Genomic DNA, 20,906 nt, shown 5'->3' with positions numbered 1-20,906 from the left:
CTTTCCCAGGGCAAACCCTCTTTAAAAGATTTTCTTTTACTTTTTCTGACCATTTCTATTTTATTTTAAGACTTTAATTTAAATAGAATGATAAGAAAAATTCGTTATGGCAAAAATCAGAGGATCATATATAGATGTCAAAATGTCAGTGGTTTTCTACATGGTTTTATACATTTTATACGTATATTACGTCGAAAACGTATTATACGTACAAAACTTCGTGTGACGCGTCACAACCCATCACTGAATCTTATTCATCTCGTTCCCACGAACGACATTGAAAAACAATTGTGTTTTAGCCCTAAAGTTCTCTTGATCTTTATAAAAAAAAGGATAGAATTATTTTCCGTCTTTTTCTATTTAACCCCTTAACTGCGATGACGAAGATTTGACACACAAAATTGTCGTCATCAGCAGTTAAGGGGTTAACGTTAAAATATTCCCAACTTCATTGTGCGTTAACCCATATTTATATTGAGAGTTGTGTATTTTTAAATTTCCATAGTCTATGCCAGTATTTTCATTTCCTTTGACAATTTAGTATAGTTTTCAACGTTTTCAAGATTAGTGAAATTAATGTATTTAATAAATATCTTTAAGTTTATATGTAACATAAATTAATGTATATTATCTCTTTTAATACGTAGAAATTTTTTATTTTAAAAAAAAGGTATGTAATTTAAATTTATTAACATTTTTTAATGAATTTCAAAGAAATCTTAATGATATTCTGTATAATCATATATATTGTATATAATTACACCATTAAACGGTAGGCGGGAAAAATATTAAAAGCTGTTTATACACGAGTTTTTTGGGGGATTCAAATACGTTTGAGAGACATTCTATTTCTAACCGACCCTCATTGTAAACAATTGACAATGTTAGACAATTTATTTTTCAAATATTTCTCCTATTTAATAAAATCAAATTACATTTGTTATTTGCAATTTTGAAAGAGAAAGTTGTGATGGAAAAAAGAGTTTTTAAAAAAATTTAATAATTTTTATACAAAAATTAGTTTAATAAATTTCTAAATATATGTAAAACATCTAAAATTTTGTGCAAAAATTTATATCAAAAGAAATTTTTAATATTCTAATTACAATTTCCTTAAAGTGATTAAAGAATAGAATTTTGAGAAATTAATTAAAATTAACAAGCATTTTTTAGAGGTTAAAATAGCTTTGAATTGAAAACCACTTTTTATACTGTGGGGCATTTATTTTTTTGAAAATTTCTGTATAACCTTAAATTATTTCTTGAAAATCAGAAGAAACAATAAATATTTTGAATACCTAATAAATTTAATTAAATTAAAATTAGATTAAAATTTGTTTAATACATAAAATAATAAAAAATAATTTCTTAGAATTATCGTAAATTCAAACTAACTTTTGTATATAAATAATTTATTTTTTTTTTAAACTCTTTTTATCGTCATAAAATTAAGAATTCTCTTTTTTTCAAACTGCTAATAACAAAAAGTAATTTAATTTTATTAACCTTCGCCGGACTGGATACTTTTTATATACACGGTTGACAAGATCCCACCCAGGGTGGGCCAAATGTTTTCTTCTTTGTATATTGCAATAAAAACTTAGAATCATTCAGTTTTTTTCCAAAATTGTTATATGTTACCAAATAATATATTTTATTAATGTTTTGTTGATTTTTTATTTGTTTAAACAATTTATTATTAATAATTTATAACTTTTTCAAATATACATACGACAGTAGAAGAATTTTATAAATTTGTTACCTTTTCTTCGTAGTTATTAATTCAAAGGTTATAAATAAAATAAAATATATAATTCAATTTGCAACAACTATTATTATAAATTGTTTAAACAAATAATTGTTGCTATTTATTAACATTCTTCATAATATTCCTAGAAAATTGCAATTTTTTTCTAATTTTGCAACTTAACAAGCACAACATAATAACACAAAGATTTTATATGAATTTACTATTTAACCAATTGTTTAAACAAATAATTGTTGCTATTTATTAACTTTCTTTATAATGTTCCAAGAAAATTGCAATTTTTTTCTAATTTTGCAACTTAACAAGCTCAACATAATAAACATGAAGATTTTATATGAATTTAGTATTCAAACGATTGTTTAAACAATTTATTGTTGTTATCTATTAACTTTCTTGTAGTGTACCTAGAAAGATGCAGTTTATTTTATTCCGCTTGATAAATTGCAAAATTAGAAAAAAACTGCATCTTTCTAGGTGCAGAACAAAGAAAGTTAATAAATAATAACAATAAATTGTTTAAACAAATGAAAAATGCAATATAATATTTTTTATATCTATTATTTGACATCATAAAACACTCACAGTGAAAAGTCTGCATGATTTCAAGTCTTTTTGTAAAATAGAATTAAAAAAATATCTGAATCATCCCGGTTATCTCCGTACATACATTGATAAAAGTTATAAATAATCAAGAAGAAATTTTTTTTAGAAATTTGTTTTTACATTTTTTGAAAGTTCTTAAGATTTTGTTCAGTGACTTAAAATCGCGATTCAATTAAGGCAAAACTTTAGAAGATATGGCAATTTCAATTTGTCTGGCCCACCCTGGGTGGGCATCTTGTCAAGCGAAGGTTAAATAGGGGAAATATTTATTTTAAAAAATTGTCAATTGTTTACAAGTGGAGGTCAGTTTAAAAATTAATCAAGACTATACTAAAGCTTTTGGGCGAATTATTCTCAGAACTCATCGATTTTCAGTTATATAATATATAATATTTTTTTAATTCAAAATTTTAATAAAAATTTGGTTTTATTTTCAGAGTTGCTACGATTTTTCTCAAATAAAATTTCATGGCTTTTCCAAAATTTAATATGATATTTTTCTATAATCTATAAAAATATATTCATTAAAATACAGTAAAGTTTATTATTATATAATAAATATTTTTTAAAAAATTAATTTTCTTTTAATATTCTTTCATTAATAACAGTAAATTAATTAAACGCGCCAAATTGAGTATTTAAATGTTTGTTAGAAAGAAATTAAAGATTAATCTTATCAATAATAATTCAATTTATTAGAATATTATTACACATTAAATGATAATAATGAAAATTATATGTTTACAAGCCTCGGATTATACGACTTTTTTCGACTTTTTCCGACTTTTTTCAAAAATACGACTTTTATCGACTTATTTTAATAAAATGTGACATTTTTTTTTTACATTTGAAAAGAAAATGTAAATAAAATACCTTTTTTTAGTATAAAATTTATATCTTCTTCAGATCTTCTTCAATTCAATTATTTAACAAATTTTGAACTAAAATAATTCTTCACTAAATTAATTATTTTTAATAATTTTAATGAAATACATCACAAATTCAATTATATCAAAATTATTTTTCAATTAAAATTTTTATGAAATTTAACAATTGTTTATAATTTAAAAAAAAAATATATCACAATAAAATTGAATTATTTTTTAAAAATTTCAATTCAAAATAAACTAAAATTCAATTATTACCCGAAAATTTAATTCAGAATCAATTAAAAATCCAATAATTATCCAAAATTTTCAATTTAAAATTTAATTATTTCTAAAATTTTCCATCAAAAATTTTTTTGTTGAAATTTAATAATTTTAATTATAACTCTACGGAAATTCAATTATTTTTAATTATTTTAATAATATTCTTTGAAATTTCAACTATCTGAAACCATTTTTCAATTAAAAATGATTTTCACATTATTGTATTTTGTCCGCATTTTCTTATAAATTTAGTGAAATCATCTAAAATTTGAATTTCAAAACACTCAAAGTTTCAATTAATTTCAAAAATCTCAATTTTAAATCTTTGAAAATTCAATTAAATTTAAAAAATGTTTTCCAAAAATTGTTTGATAAATTATTTTTAGTCCTGTAAAATTTAATAATTGTTTGAAAATTAACAATATCTTTTGAAATTTAATTATTTTTAAAAATTTCAACTTTAACCCTTTGAAAAGGATTATTATTAAAAAAAATTTTTTATTTAAAAATCTGTAAAATATTTTTGTTAAAATAAAAAACAAATCCACTTTTTTTTGGAATATAAATCGACTGAAACGACTTTTTGTGTCTTTAAGGAAGTTCTCTCGCAAACAGAAATGACGAAGAGTTAATTATCAAACTTGATAAACTGATAGATAATGGTTTAAAGAAGATGTAGTTAAATTTTTAGAGGTCTAAGTGGATTTTGACAAAAGATATAAATAATTTTCTCTTTTCACATTTAACACGGGTTCTTATGGGAAATTGAATTTTTTGGTCTGAAATCTCAAATTGTGAAAAATCTGACGAAAAGATATTACTGGAACTTTATATACAGAAAGTTTAATAGCCAATGTTCACTTACTTTTAATAAAATTGATCAGACCTGGCTTAGGAGACTCACAATTAATTATTTTGTCTAAAAAAAACACCGTATTTTGACAATCAGACATATAATAGTATATTCTTCAAAGATTCATAATAATGAATAATAATTTGAATTTGCTTATAAAAAATTAAGATTTTTATAATAATAAATTATTATTATTATTATTTAACGAAAATAAATCAAACAATAGCAGACGACACGAAACGGAACGGGGGAAATATAATCCAACGTTGCCAAGCGTTGAGCTAGTACTACGTGATACAAATGAAAACTTAAATGGGCATTGATTTGACTGACGTTGGAGGGAGAGAACTTCCTTAAGTTGATTCGAGGCCTGTGTTTTTATAATTAATATTTAATAGGTATTCGTTGGCCCCTGGTACCTTAAAAATTAATTTTTTTCAAATCACTATCTTGTACGAAATTTCCTGGCGCATCTTTTTTCTCATCATAAATTTTTTGTATTTGTATACAATTTTTGAATCAATATACAAGTTTAAAAAAAATTTCGTTGGTAAACGTTGTGTACTTCAGCTTCGTGAATTGAATTTTGAAATTTGGAATTTTAAAGAAACTTATTCCGAAATTTGGAAACACAATTATAAAAATTAGGCAAAAATGAGAAAAAGAATTGTCAAAATTTGACACGTCATAAGATTACTTTTTAAAATAAACACGTGAAATCAGAAAAGGCCAACTTCAAGTTAGGACAGAAGGACAGACCAAGCATTTTATTATTATATAATAATTGGAACTTTTTTTGACAACAAACTTATTATATTTTCAAACTTTTGAGAAAAACATCTTTAAAAAACCAAAAAAAATTACAAGACCCCTTAGGAAGGTCAAAAAATGTGTAAATTTCAGGAATTTTTTTCTCAAACACATTGAAATAAATTGATGTGAGCTTTTGTAAATGTTTTCATATATATTTATTTATTACACTTGTCTATGCATATAATAAAGCGTACAAGAGGAATCCGTTCGTATAAGAATATAATAAAAAAAATTAATATAAAACAATATAAAAACATACCAACAATCTAAAACAATTTGACGATCAGCTAAAATTTTAATTAAAAAAACAATGCTTTTTGAAGATTTAAAGTCATTCGAAGACAAAATATTTGACCAAAATTCCAAATTGTTGTCGTACTTTAACGCAAGGAAATGAGCTTCACAAATATGTTTACATACCAGAGAATCACACAGAATATGAATTAAAAACTCATTCTCAGATGCGCAGAATTTACAATTTAAAATTAAAACGATAAATTTTACTTTTATCATAGATAATTCTGCAAACGTGGATATTAATCAGCCTGATTTAAGAAATTAACTTTTTAAAAGACAAGGGACATTTTTATGCTCAAATACGACTGCGGATCATGAACAAGCGAAAGACTCGGGTATATTTCCAAACTCCTGGAACGCGTGAAAGACTGCTTGTCCCTTTCCTTCAAAAAAGACCCATATTTCTCAAGAAGTAACTCATTATCAAGAGAATCCACTTCGAGACTCAAATCCCGTCACACGTCCACCAAACCATAGTCTTCAAAAAATTCTCTTAATTGACAAAACCAATTAAATTTCATAGATGTATCCTTTAAAGCCAGAAATTTAAGTCTTTCAAGGCATAATCTCTTAAACCTAGAAGGGTCCATTCCCGCGATCCTTAAAGAATCAACTTAAAAATTAAAAACGAAATATGTATTGAACCTGTTATGATTTCTTATATATTTAAATATTTGAAATATAATTTTTTCATTAAAAAATAATAAAATAAATATAACGCCTCGTTACTGAAATTTTCCCATTGTGTACAATCTAGGGTCCCCAATTCTTATCTAAAAAAAATTTCTTCAATCGTATATTATTGCCTTCTTATTTTTTTTCTTAACGTTGAATTTAACATTTTTTTAAAGAGAAAGTGGAATTTTTTTTAGTCATGTAAAATTTTAAATTTTCACTTTCTATCAAAATCTTTTAATTCATACAGAAGGCAATAATGTACAAACGAAGAAAAAAATATTTTTTTTGTTTTAGATAAGAATAATGGACCCTAGATTGTACACAATGGGAAAATTTCAGCAGCGAGGCGTTATATATATGATGTTTATATTATTATTCAATTTTATTTTTTTTTAATAAAAAAATTTTATTTCAAAGGTTTAAGGAAGTTCTCTCCCTCCAACGTCAGTCAAATCAATGCCCATTTAAGTTTTCATTTGTATCACGTAGTACTAGCTCAACGCTTGGCAACGTTGGATTATATTTCCCCCGTTTCGTTTCGTGTCGTCTGCTATTGTTTGATTTATTTTCGTTAAATAATAATAATAATAATTTATTATTATAAAAATCTTAATTTTTTATAAGCAAATTCAAATTATTATTCATTATTATGAATCTTTGAAGAATATACTATTATATGTATATACTACTTATATTACTTTCAAATTTCGCGCTTTTTCTATACCTAACCTACAAGACGCAACGTTGCCAAGCGTTGTGCTAAGTAATTTCTGATTGTCAAAATACGGTGTTTTTTTTAGACAAAATAATTAATTGTGAGTCTCCTAAGCCAGGTCTGATCAATTTTATTAAAAGTAAGTGAACATTGGCTATTAAACTTTCTGTATATAAAGTTCCAGTAATATCTTTTCGTCAGATTTTTCACAATTTGAGATTTCAGACCAAAAAATTAAATTTCCCATAAGAACCCGTGTTAAATGTGAAAAGAGAAAATTATTTATATCTTTTGTCAAAATCCACCTAGACCTCTAAAAATTTAACTACATCTTCTTTAAACCATTATCTATCAGTTTATCAAGTTTGATAATTAACTCTTCGTCATTTCTGTTTGCGAGAGAACTTCCTTAAATATAAAAGAAAACATCTCGCATCGATTTATTTCAATGTGTTTAAGAAAAAAATTCCTAAAATTTACACATTTTTTGACCTTCTAAAATAGGCGCCCCCTTAACATATAGAAATTTCAATTTAAAAACATTCGTACTTATCCAAGATGATTTATAATTTTTATTCTTTTTTGCTAGAAAAAATTACCAAAATTTCATTTGTTTAAATTTCTCGAAATAACAAAATATGGATTTATCAATTTTTGAAAACTTACTTATCAATTAGAAATAAAAACTAATATTGGTTTTTGTTTGTAAACATAGAAATTAGTTTTTTATGTTGTATTTTAATTAATTTTCAATTGTTTAATGAAAAAACAATAAAATAAATTTTGTCGTGTCTACCGTCGATATGGAATTTATGAATTGTAATGAAGATTATAAAATAATACATTCTGTTTCAGAAAAATGGATGACACTGTTAATGCCCATTTAAAACAATTTGTCTGCGACAGTAACATAGTACTAGATTTAAAATTAATTCGTGAAACTAAAGATATTGAAGATGACGAAATTTCTTTTGAGCCAGAAATGTCACATCAAGTATTTGGCGACAGGTAAAAGCAGAGTACTTTTAAAATGCACTTTTCTCTGTCTTAATAACAGACAAAAAATAATATTAATGGGTCAGTTAACTGACTTTCGTCTAATAGTGGTTGCGACCAAATTTTAAAAAAATCTAGTTTTAATATATGTGAAACTCGATGATTCCCTGAGTTCATTAACCATAATATTATGGTAAAAATTTTATTCCCTTTAAAAATATTAAATATCAAAAGTAGGAGGTTCATAATGTGATTTTGTAACCTTAAATTTTTCAATTTTTTTAAAAACGCTATTATTAAAAAACTATTAAAAATTAGATGTTGGAACTCACCAAAAACATAAATCACTTTATTCTGCACAGAGGAACGAAAGAATTATTGCAAAAATTTATTATTTTTCGATGATATACGATTTTAAAAAAAATTTTATTTAAATATTCTCAAGATTTTGATTTACTTATAACTTTTTTGTCGGTGCTCCGAAAAAATTGAGGTTTTGCACAAAGATTTTTTATAATATTCTTTACCTTCTATTAAAATCTTACGAAGGTGTTTTGTTTCGTTTCGGAGATATTAATTTTCAAAAGGGAATAAAATTTTTACCATAATATTATGGTTAATGAACTCAGGGAATCATCGAGTTTCACATATATTAAAACTAGATTTTTTTAAAATTTGGTCGCAACCACTATTAGACGAAAGTCAGTGGACTAACCCTAATATGAAATTTTTTCGAGTTTTCTTCAATATTTAAAATATGTAATAAAAAATAACGTAACTACAATGGAAGAATCTAAAAATTTGTAATTAAGTCTAAAAAGTGACTTTTCTCAAAACCAAAGTGATCGCTTTTTCAAAATTTATTTTTATTTCAGTCTCTGATAAATGAGGAATTGTTTTCCATTTTAGTAAAAATTGTGTTTTTTCCGTTAAAATGCTATTTAACTTTCGCCGGACGGGATACCCATACCCAGGGTGGGTCAGACCGAATTGAAATTGTCATCTTTTAAAGTTTTGCCTAAAATGAATAGCCATTTTAAGTCACTGAACAAAATATCTAAAGAACTTTTAAACAATGTAAAAAAATTTTCTTCTTGATTATTTATAACTTTTATCAATGTATGTACGGAGATTTTTTGAATTTATTTTTATTTTTGTAATTCTATTTTACAAAAAGAGACTTGAAATCATTAAGACATTTACTTTTCACAGTAAAAGTTTTATGTTGTCAAATAATGGATATAAAAATATTATATTGCATTCTTTATTTGTTTAAACAATTTATTGTTGTTATTTATTAAATTTTTTTCTTCTACACCTAGAAATATGCAGTTTTTTCTAATTTTGCAATTTATCAAAACGAATATAATAAAACAGATTTGATGTAAAATTATTAATTTAACAATTGTTTAAATAATTTATTGTTGTTATTTATTAACTTTTTTTGTATTGTACCTTAAAAGATGCCGTTTTTTTTCTAATTTTGCAATTTATCAAGCCGAATATAATAAAAGATAGATTTGATGTAAAATTGTTAATTCGACATTTGTTTAAAGAAATAAATATTACTATTAACTTACTTTTTTCATCTGACCTAGAAAGATGCAGTTTTTTTCAAGTTTTGCAATCTTATAAGCTAAATATCGTAAAAGGAAAAGAAACGGTATTTTTCTAGGTGCAATACAAAAAAGTTAGTAAATAACAACAATAAATTGTTTAAACAATTTATAATAATAGTTAATGCAAATTTAATTATATATTTTATTATATTTATAACCTTTAAATTAATAACTTCGAAGAAAAGGTAGGAAATTTATAAAATTTTGCTACTGTCTTTGTACATTTGAGATAGTTGTAAATTATTAATAATAAATTATTTAAACAAATAAAAAATCAACAAAACATTACCGTAAAATGGGGTAAAGTCGGCCGGCGCTTTAAATCATTTTAAAGTTTAACTATTACTTTTTTCCAGAAGAAATCCGAGTTTTATTAAAAATGTAGTTAGAATTAATGTAAATTAATAAATGAAATACAATATTTAAGTGTTTAAAGCGCCGGCCGACTTTACCTCATTTTACGGTAATAAAATATATTATTTGATAACATATAACAATTTCAGAAAAAAAACTGGATGATTCCAAGTTTTTATTTTAATATACAAAGAAGAAAACATTTCACCCACCCTGGGTGGGTTCTCGTCAACGGCGTATATAAAAAATCTCCAGTCCGGCGAAGGTTAAAATGTTTAAGCAAAGATTTACATTATGTATTTCAGAAAATAATTTTTATTTATATATAATATTAATATTAAATGGAACAAATTATATATATTCATTATTATTTAATCTGTTTTTTTTTGCTCACTAGTGAAACTATATTCGGATACCGAGATTTAAAAGTGAAACTGTATTATTCCGCTGGATGTTTGGAGACATATTTAGGAATGGATTATTCGGAAAAATTTCGAGATTTAAATAATGAAGATATCAAGGCAGATAATGTTTTACAAATGATGTCATTAGTGCTTTCCTCACAAGTTCATTACAATATGGATTCTTTTATTAAATCACTTGATAAAGAGGATTCTTTTGTACCTCCTGGAAAATTAATACATGCATTTTCCATACAAGGTAATTAATGAATTTTTAACTAATTTTTTAACATTTGTCATTTTTATTATCAACATTATTTTTTGTCCAGGTGAAAAAAATGTTAGGCATTTTGAAGTGTATAAAGCAACTATGAGTGATAAAGGATTCAAAGAATATCAAACTCGTTTGCAAACCTTTTTATTGTGGTATATTGATGCTGCAAATTTTGTAGATGCAGATGATGATCAATGGGACTACTTTAATATGTAAGTTGAGGCTAATGATATGCTTATAACAGAAAATTGACCAATTAAGTATGAAAGTATGAGATAGGTAATTAACGAACAGCTTGTTTACAAACAATAAAATGTGATATGAACATTTCTTAATTATCAAAATGCTTAGTGGTCAAATATTAAAGAAGCCAGAATGCGTTGTGACATATTTAAGTTATCACAATGCGTTGTGGTCGAATATTATAGCAGCCACAAAGCGAATTTCGCGTTGTGGCCCTTTTAAAATTTTTCACAACGCATTTAGAGTACTATTTCTCATGTCATAACACGAATTTCGCGTTGTGGACGAATCAAAGGAGCCTACTTGTGTTTAAAAAAATATTGCATTTATTAAAAAATATATGTTCAAATGTAGTCATGTATTTATGTGTATCTTTAATTGTAATAGGTTTGAAAGATACTTGTCCCCATCTGGATCTGTTCGTTATGCTTCAGTTGGCTTCTCCACGGTTTATCAGTATTATGCCTATCCAAATCATACAAGACCTCGGATTGCACAAATTTTAGTTTTACCACCTTTTCAAAGCAATGGCTTAGGAGCAGAATTGTTAAAAGCTATTTACATTCACTATATTGGTCGCAATGAAGTTAAGGATATAACAGGTAATGTAAAAAACTACTCGATAACTCAAAACTCAAGTCGAATTCCTCAGTAAGGCTGAATCTATATTGAATAGTGTTTTTTTCTAATATCGAAGATAATGCATTTTGTTCATTGTTCGATCTAGAAAAAACTTATTGTACCAAAAAAATTGGAAAAATTTGATATAATTTTTTTAATAGAAAAATAATTTTTAAAATATTCAATTTCCTTGAAAAATCTAAATAATTTGAAGTTTTATACATTTTAAAAGACGATTTTTCTAAGGTAAAAGCACCAGTAACTGAACAAAGCAAAAATTGTAACCAGTAGATGGACAGTAGCAAAAAGAAATTAAAATAGCCCTCAAATTAATTAAAAAAAATCCGGCAGCCCCCTGCGGGGGCGGCCACATTCTCGTCACGCGCTTCGCGCGTAGGAGCTCGCTTCGCTCGCATAATTGAACGCGCCCCGGGGCGCGCGTAGGACGATCGTCCCGCTTCGCGGTCCGATATTGATGCGCGCTTCGCGCGCATTTTCTTACATTGCGCTACACGCTCCGTTTGTCTTTTACAATTAAATAACCTAGTATCATTAATTACTTTTTGTCTAAATTGTATAGTTCAAAAATTCATGAATTTCATTTAAAACTTGTATTAATTATTCTATCAGAAAGTACTTGAATGACCCAAGAATCAGTTTGGTAGAATGAGATTTTGTAGTAGTTTCAGATTTTTTAGTTCATTTAACTAAATATTGAAGTGATACGTGTAATAGAAAAAATTTTTTTTATTAATTTTATTAAAAATAGTCAATTTAATTACACACAGAGTTTAAATAAGTACAAAAGTAGTTACTTTAAGGTGGAAGCTTTATGTAAATGACCTGTTTTGTATAATTTATTAGGAAGAACTAGTATTTTATATTAAAATGCGCTTAATTAAATTATACAAATAGGTAAGGTTTAAAGGTATTAGAATAAATTTTTTATCGAGAAAAAAAAGGGCGGCACTGCAGTTGTTCAGACTTAGTTCGTTAATTTTGCGCCGTTGATTGGCCAGTTCTTTGTAATTAACGAAATCAACAAACCCAGATTATTTATTAAAATAAGTTATTCCTCTTCAAATTAATTTCTATTGAGTAAACCAATAAATTAATTGAAAATTTTAAAACATTTTAAAAAAATAACTTTATAGTAAATCAATTTTTAAAGCAACAACAAAATTTAATTTTATAGGAGGTATCGCCCTTTTTTTTAATTCCTAAAAAATGTGTGTACAATGGATGTAAGTGAAATTTTTAAAACATTTAATTATCTTAAAGTACTTTGACTTTAAGGATAACATTCTCATCACGGCACTCTCGTTTCACGCTCGAAAATAAGAAAAAAGCTATAGCAAAACTTGCAGATTTAGAGGAATTATTAAAGAAAATTCAAAATAGCATAAATCTAATCTTAAAGAGAAAAAAAATTCTTGACAATGCTGTTATCATGTCGAAATTTTTGGGGTGCATGAGGCCAATGGTGTTTGCCAATATTGCACCATTATAAGAACATTATTCTAAATTTTCTTCATTAAAATACCAATCTTTTATTTACGACGTGCACAATATTAAACAAAAAAGGTTCAAAAAAATAGTTTAATCGATATACACCTTCACTTTACATTCAATATAACTGAGCTAGCTATGATACTTAAAATGTTGTACATAGAATTTTAATCCGAAAATTTTGATATATTTTAACGACATTTGAATAATTTTGTTGATTTTTGACGAAATCATCTGGCCAACGAACTCAGGCGAGATTTTGGTACACTTAAAGTGTATACCAAATTTGAAGTCGATTCATTAAAATTTGTTCGAGTTATCGTCGGACCAAATTTTGTCTACAGACATACATACAGACAGACATTTTTTTAAGACCCATTTTTTCGGCATCAGAAAGTCTCAAAACGTCGAGATTCACTGGAATTAGAGAGGGCTCAAAATCGCCCAAATGTAATACCTTCTCATTATGATGAGAATGTAAAAAATTTGAGATACTCTTTAGATAATTAGCTTTTAGGCAAAATAAAAGTTATTAATTTTAGAGGTAAAAAAAATATACAAAACAATTTCTCGAAAATCGCTGTCCAATTCTTTCTGAATTGACTGTCCAAGTTAACCTACCGCTTTATATGTTGTACCCAATAGTTGGACAAAGATTTAATTCAATTAACTCAATCAGTTTAATTAATATAATTAGTTTAATTATATTTTCGTTCATTTATTTAATTTATTAAATAATCAAAATAACTAAATAAACAAATTATTATTTAATTTACTTTTTTAATGTCCAACTACTAGGTCTTAATCATGTCCAACTTCTGCTGCAAATGTGCAATTTCATTATTTCATGATTTTAATTTAATTAAAACTTCTAATATTATTAATTTTGTCTAATTAGTATTTTTTAAAGGTAAATAAAACGAAAATACAAACATTTTATTAATTATATTGAATTATCGTAGTACAAAACACAAATAAATTTGAGACCCCTTCAATAGTGTCCACGTACTGGTGCTTTTACCTTATTAAAAAAATTATATCAAATTTTTCGAATTTTTTTGTTACAACTTTGACGGCTTGCATTTTTTTCAGAAAAAAAAATTACACGTTAATGCTTACTAGTAATTTTTATTCTGTAGAAAATCAACTTTTGAAATAAGACCAATAACATTAAAAAACGTTTGATTTAGGAGTAATTCAAATTTTACTAAAGCATTGAAAAAGACACTTTTTTAAAAATATCACATTCATTTTCATAATTTTATTACTTTCTAAGATATAGAGAAAATTTTTTTAAAGGTTTATACATTTTTTGTTTAAGAGGTTTTTCTTTCATCAAAAAAAAATTTTGTTACGTAAAAATTCGTATAAAAAGAAAATCTGTTAAATTTTAATTGAAAAATTCGTCTAAAAAATAATTATTTCTAATGAAAACTTAAAAATAAAAATTCGAATTAATGATTTTTATAGGAAATTCATGCGCCCCCCCTCAATTAATATAAGATCAAAGAATGGTAAAAAAATTCTTTTTAAACTAATAAATTATTTTGCTTTTCATTGTATTATATTAGTCGAAGGACCTTCACCAACTTTTCAAAGATTGAGAGATTATGTTGATGCACAAAATTGCAGTACATTACCAAGTTTTCAGAAAGATTGCCTACTTCAAGGTTTCAATAAAATGATGGCAACTGAAGCAAGAGATCGATTTAAGATTAATAAGGTATGTTATTATTTTTTAAAAAATATAAATATGAACTTGGATCAAAAAGTTTCTGTTAGCGAAAATTGACTTTTTAAATTACGCTCCAACCTTCTCTTGTAATTGACACCAGATGTCACTTGTGATTTTCTTTTTACTTTTAGACGAGGGGCTGTTCACTGAAAATCCAATTGAACAATATTTGAGAATTCATTAAAGATTTTTAAGGATTGCTAGTCATTTTCGTAATTCCTATTTTGAAATTAAGGGAAATAGTGCTTTCATTTTATTTAAAGTAATTGAGAATTACTTGCAAGAAAAATAAATTAATTGTATAATTCGGTAGTATTTGAGCCATTGACTATACCTCGCGCTTAATCGCAAGGACTCATACGTATTCGGCTTCTGATTCGAACGGAATCGGACGGACTCGTTGATATTCACAGTGTATTCACAAATTCCTTCTTTGCGCTGCTTCGTGTCGCGCAGACTAAGTAAAGTATATATACAAGGAAGTGAAGATTATGATAAAAAAAATCAGTCAATAATAATAATTAGTGTAAATAATTTTATATTATTTATACAACAATTCTTACTGCATGACTTAGGATTTTACTGGAATCGACGCGAGATTCGTTCGGATTCGCATAGTATTCGACAAATTCGAACGTCCTTTTCAATAATCGTCGGTAATCTCCACTTAAAATACAATATATTCAGAATCAAGAAATTTACATTTTCTTATGTTAATTGATGAATATTCGGAAGATATCTAGTATATTCTCTACATTACAAATCGGGTATTCGAGAGTGAACAGCCCCTCGCTTTTAGACTCTAGTTCTTTATTACCATATAAGTCACTACATTTTTGCTCTTCGTACAAGTCTGTTCGTTGTTTGATTACCATTTTTCTCTTTTGTATTTTGTGAACGTAATAAACCCTCACTTGAGTTATATATCGTGTTTTATATTCTTTTGGCATCAGAACCTCTCGTTAACAGGTTATGGGCCCAGGCCGCGAAGTGATCGGTGAGTTAAAGTCAAAAGTTTCTTGCGACGCCTATTCGGTTCCATCGGACATTTTGTTTTTGTAATCGTCAGCGCGTCTCGCGTGGTCGTTTTAGTTTCAGAAATTTCTCGAACATTTTTTCTTTTTTCATCACTATGAATACGACAGGCGTACGTTTTGATGTCTTGAATAAAGACAACTATGAAACCTGGAAAATTATGATGCGTGCGGTGCTCATAAAAAATAATATGTGGGGATACGCTAATGGAACAATCGAAAAACCTGCGGTAACAGAAGGCGACGCGGCATCGGCCGAAGCTGCGAAAAAATTTGAAAGCACAATCCGACATTGTGCTCGCGATGAACCCTTCGGAAATAAAACACATCAAGGGGTGCTACTCCGCGCATCAAATTTGGACCAAATTGGAAGGAATATATCAGTCCAAGGGTCCGGCGCGGAAGGCTGCGCTGTTAAACACCTTGATATCGTTGAGAATGAAGGAAGGCGATGATGCTCGCGAACATTCTTTGATGTTGTGGATAAATTAGCCGAGATGGAAGTTGAAATCAACAAAGACCTATTAACTCTGATGCTTTTACGAAGTTTACCAGAATCGTTTGAAAATTTTCGCTGCGCAATCTCGTCGCGCGATGAGTTGCCCGATCTCGAAAGACTTCGAATAAAAATCGCGAAAGAATTCGACGCTCGTAGGGAAGTGAATAGAGGTGCAGCGCAAAATGCTATGTTCGTTCGAAAATCAGAACATAAGGGTAAAAGTGATCGACAGGGTAATTCGGTAAAAAGTGATTCGACGAAAAAGGATTGGAAAATGAAGTGTTTTAAATGCGGACAAATCGGCCACAGAGCGAAATTCTGTAACAAGCCCAATAGTTCGAAGGTAACTGCGAGTACAGCGGAAAAAGTGTGCTTGCTTACAACATCGGAAACGCCGACATATAAATCGTATCAAATTGATGGTGCTTCGAAAAAGAATAGTTGGTGCTTCGACAATGGTTGCACATCTCACATGTGCAAAGACAAAACTTCGTTTAGTGAGATTAGTGAGAATCAGAACTTTGGCAAAGTGAGTCTCGCTAGTAGTGCGCACGCGAATATTTCGGGAAAAGGCACAGCGACAGCGGTGACCGAAGTTTGCAATGATAATAAGATTGTCGAGTTAAGTGACACTTTATTTGTGCCGGAACTACGCACGAATTTAATTTCTATCAGTAGGATAACCGACGCGGGACACGATGTGGTATTTAGCGAGAATAAAGCTAAAGTATTTGATAACAAAGGGAATGTTTTAATCGAGGCAACACGCGAAAACGGATTATATTATTTACGGGATTCTATTGAACCACAGTGCAAGATCTCCGAATCGACAGTGGCAGCGTCAACTTTGAGGGAAAATTCGATTGAAGATTGGCACATTCGAATGGGACATTTGAATGTCAAGTTTCTCAAGGAAGCAATAAAAAGTGGAACCATCCAAGGAATCAAGGTTGACGACAAAGAGGACGATTTTCAATGCCATGTTTGTCTTCAAGGGAAGATGTGCCGTCCTTCTTTTCCGAAAGAATCCAAGAGAGTGACAGTTCCCGGTGAATTAATACATTCGGACATCTGCGGTCCCATGCGCGTAGAATCGAACGGTAAAAGTCGGTATTTTATCACATTTATTGATGACGCGAGTCGGTGGTGCGAGATACGATTCATAAAACGGAAATGTGAAGCTGTGATCGAATTCGAAAAATTCTTGGCCCTAGTGAAAACGCAACGAGGACAAAGTGTCAAGTACTTACAGACGGACAACGGCAAAGAATATGAAAACCTAGGACTTGACGCCGTTCTCGAAAAACACGGCATCAGTCGACGCCTGACTGCACCATATAACCCGGAGCAAAACGGCGTGGCGGAGAGGCGAAACAGAACTCTCGTGGATATCGCAAGGTGTTTACTTATTCAGTCAAGTCTGCCGGCGAATTTTTGGGCGGAATGCGTCAACACAGCGAATTTCATTCACAACAGATCGCCTGTCAGCAAGCTACAGGGAAAAACACCTCACGAAATTTGGCACGGGAGTCCGCCGAATGTATCAAATTTCAAAAGGTTCGGAAGTGATGTCTTCGTCATGTACCGGTCTCCAGGAAGAGGAAAGTTCGAACCAAAATCGAGAAAAGGTGTTTTTGTGGGGTACAGTGCCGAGGTAAAAGCCTATAAAATTTGGGTGCCAGAAGAAAGGAAATTCGAAATATCAAGAGACGTAAAATTTTTAATCAGGAAGTTGAGATCGTTCCTGGAAAATGTTGAGGATCCATTTCTGGAAAGTGAACTGCCTGCTGTGCCACGGATGACACCAGAGAACAAGTTATCGTCGAACTCGATTTGTGTAATAATTGAAAATCCGTAGAACCAACTGATCAAATCTTGGAAGAGGCGGACTTCGACAACGATGGAGAGGATTCCGAAGAGGACTTCGAGGAGGATTTTCTTGGATTTCCTCCAGTTGATCCGATAAATAGAACACAACGAGGACGACCACGGACAATACGCACAGGACGACCTGGTAGGCCAAGGAAAGTTCACGCAGCTGATATCGATTTAGTTATGTTGGCAGAAATTCCACTGAAGCACGCGTTAACGAGTCCTGAATCTCAAGAATGGATGCTGGCCATGGCGGAAGAGGTCAGATCAATTATAACCAAGGAAACCTGGGATCCAGTCGAACGAGAAGATGCAGCAGAATCAGGAATCATTGGGAGTCGATTCATACTACGCAAAAAGTTCGGATCAGATGGTCAATTGGAGAGAAGAAAAGCCAAGATCATCGCTCAAGGCTACTCTCAGGTATTTGGCAAGGATTTTCATGAGACCTATGCACTGGTCGCACGTTTAAGCTCAATTCGAACCACCGTTGCTCTTGCTGCTCAAGAAGGGATGCATATTCGACAGTTCGATGTGACGACGGCGTACTTGAACGGAGTTCTGGAAGAAACAGTGTTCATAGAGATTCCTGACCGAATGGAAGAAGTACTATCATTTATAATCGATCAAAACAAGGGTGACAGAGCATTTATCGAAAAGTCTCGAGCCATATTGAACGCATTGAAGAAGGGAGACAAAATCTGTCACATGAGAAAGGCTCTGTACGGCTTGAGGCAAGCTGGTCGAGCTTTGTACAAACTCTTCGACAAAGAATTGCGGAATCTTGGGCTGTGTCCTACGAAATTAGATCCATGTGTTTATGTCGGACATTCAAACAGTGGTGAACTGACAATAGTCGTGATTTATGTTGATGACTTTCTCGTGATGTGTCGAAACCGTGCCGAAATCGACAAATTTGGAACAAAGTTGCCGACCATTTTCGAGATCAAGGACGTCGGAGACTTGAAACACTGTCTCGGAATGGACTTTACGAGATGTGAAAAGGGATTCCTCATCAATCAAAAAGAATACATCATCGATGTTCTCCAGCGCTTCAACATGATGGACTGCAATTTGGTGACGACTCCTCTGGACTGTGGTACGAAACTGGTTCAAGGCGAAGTGTGGTCCGACTCTGACGGACAAAAACCACCCTACCGTGAACTTGTTGGCTGTCTGCTGTATCTTTCAATAGCAAGTCGCCCTGATATTTCTCACGCAGCGAGCAAGCTTGGACAGTTCAACGACAAATTCAACAAATCACACTGGATAGCAGCAAAGCGAGTACTCCAATACCTCAAGGGTACCGCCGATCGTGGGATATTTTACAAGTACAGGAAATGTGACCTTGTCGGATATGTGGACGCTGACTGGGCTGGCTCCATCGACGACAGGCGTTCATTCACAAGGTACGGGTTCGTGATGAATGGAGGAGTTATCACTTGGGATTCGAGAAAGCAACGAACTGTTGCCCTAAGTACGACTGAGGCAGAGTACATGGCTCTGAGCGAGGCTGCCAAGGAAGCGGTGTACCCACGGCGATTCCTGCAGGAGCTGGGTCAATCAGATAAATCCAACATCAAAGTGTGCATTGACAACCTTAGTGCGCAGAGACTGGCAACTTTCCCAGTTTTTCACGGCCAAACAAAACACATTGATGTTCGGCATCATTTTGTTCGGGAAATCATCGAATCGGGTCAAATTTTCCTGGAGCACGTGGCTAGATGTGACATGTCGGCCGATATTTTCACCAAGGACTTATCGAGACCAAAGCATGAGAAATGCGTTTCTTTGCTGGGACTACGTGGGGCGAGGGTCAAAACGCCAAAGGTTGTTTCGAGGGGAAGTGTTAGCGAAAATTGAGTTTTTAAATTACGCTCCAACGTTCTCTTGTAATTGACACCAGATGTCACTTGTGATTTTCTTTTTACTTTTAGACTCTAGTTCTTTATTTCCATATAAGTCACTACATTTTTGCTCTTCGTACAAGTCTGTTCGTTGTTTGATTACCATTTTTCTCTTTTGTATTTTGTGAACATAATAAACCCTCACTTGAGTTATATATCGTGTTTTATATTCTTTTGGCATCAGAACCTCTCGTTAACAGTTATATTACATTTGGATGGAATAATTAAAAAAAATTAAAGATGCAAAAGTAAAAATCGTGACTTACTATGAAAAAGTTCTTATAAAATATTACAAATTTATTTTAAACAAATATAAAATAAATAAAAATTCAAAGTAGGTACTAAGAAAATTATTTTTAAAAGTATAAAAATTCCTCATCAATTTCAAGGTTCACCTCACCTCTATTTGAAAATAAAATCCTTATTATATTGTTCTCAAAAATAATAATAATAATAATGTTCTAAATTTCAGAGACAAGCTCGTAGAATATACGAAATATTAAGACTACGAGAGACAAATACTTCAGATGAAAGTGAATATCGTTGTTATAGACTTGATGTAAAAAGAAGATTAAACATTCCTTTAAAAAGGGAGCAACACGGTTTAAAAAAAGAGTCCAGTGTGAAATTAACCGACGCAAACAGAATACTGTCTGAACCAGAATATTGTATGGAAATACTCGAGAAAGAATACCGTTTATTAGAAGAAGAATACGATAAAGTTATCAAAAGAATGGAGAACTCAGTTAATTAATTATTTAATCATTTTAAACAATTTTTTTTTAAATCTAAATTAAGAATTTGTTTGTTTTTAAGTTCTTGAAATTGTTTGCAAAAATATGATGGTTAATATCAATATTTTGCAATGTTTGTAATTTTGAAAAATAAAGGATTCAATTTTTTCTATTTAAATATTAAGTTACAATTATTATTTAGTGGCGATTCCAGGTGAGATTTCGACTTT

General features: G+C 29.6%; 1 protein-coding gene across 1 annotated transcript; it reads left to right on the top strand.

Moving 5' to 3' along the window:
- Positions 1-502: 502 nt before the first annotated feature.
- LOC127278117 (histone acetyltransferase type B catalytic subunit) lies at positions 503-20,854 on the top strand. The gene is made up of 7 exons (XM_051299659.1): positions 503-670; positions 7,734-7,886; positions 10,245-10,507; positions 10,578-10,734; positions 11,153-11,367; positions 14,467-14,618; positions 20,415-20,854. The coding sequence occupies exons 2-7, from the start codon at positions 7,738-7,740 to the stop codon at positions 20,694-20,696; spliced, it is 1,218 nt and encodes a 405-aa protein (XP_051155616.1). The 5' UTR covers positions 503-670; positions 7,734-7,737; the 3' UTR covers positions 20,697-20,854.
- Positions 20,855-20,906: the final 52 nt, after the last annotated feature.

The sequence above is a fragment of the Leptopilina boulardi genome, unplaced genomic scaffold (assembly GCF_019393585.1).
Source record: "Leptopilina boulardi isolate dan_hultmark-lab unplaced genomic scaffold, ZJU_Lbou_2.1 LbouV2_195, whole genome shotgun sequence".
NCBI classification, from domain to species: domain Eukaryota; kingdom Metazoa; phylum Arthropoda; class Insecta; order Hymenoptera; family Figitidae; genus Leptopilina; species Leptopilina boulardi.
This window is presented reverse-complemented; position numbering and strand designations above follow the sequence as displayed.

Bases quoted from the DNA above. Each gene is read 5' to 3' on its own strand.
- LOC127278117 (XM_051299659.1), top strand. From the start codon at position 7,738: ATGGATGACACTGTTAATGCCCATTTAAAACAATTTGTCTGCGACAGT. The intron at 10,508-10,577 runs GTAATTAATGAA...TTTTTTGTCCAG, and splicing joins ACATGCATTTTCCATACAAG to GTGAAAAAAATGTTAGGCAT. The intron at 10,735-11,152 runs GTAAGTTGAGGC...TAATTGTAATAG, and splicing joins CAATGGGACTACTTTAATAT to GTTTGAAAGATACTTGTCCC.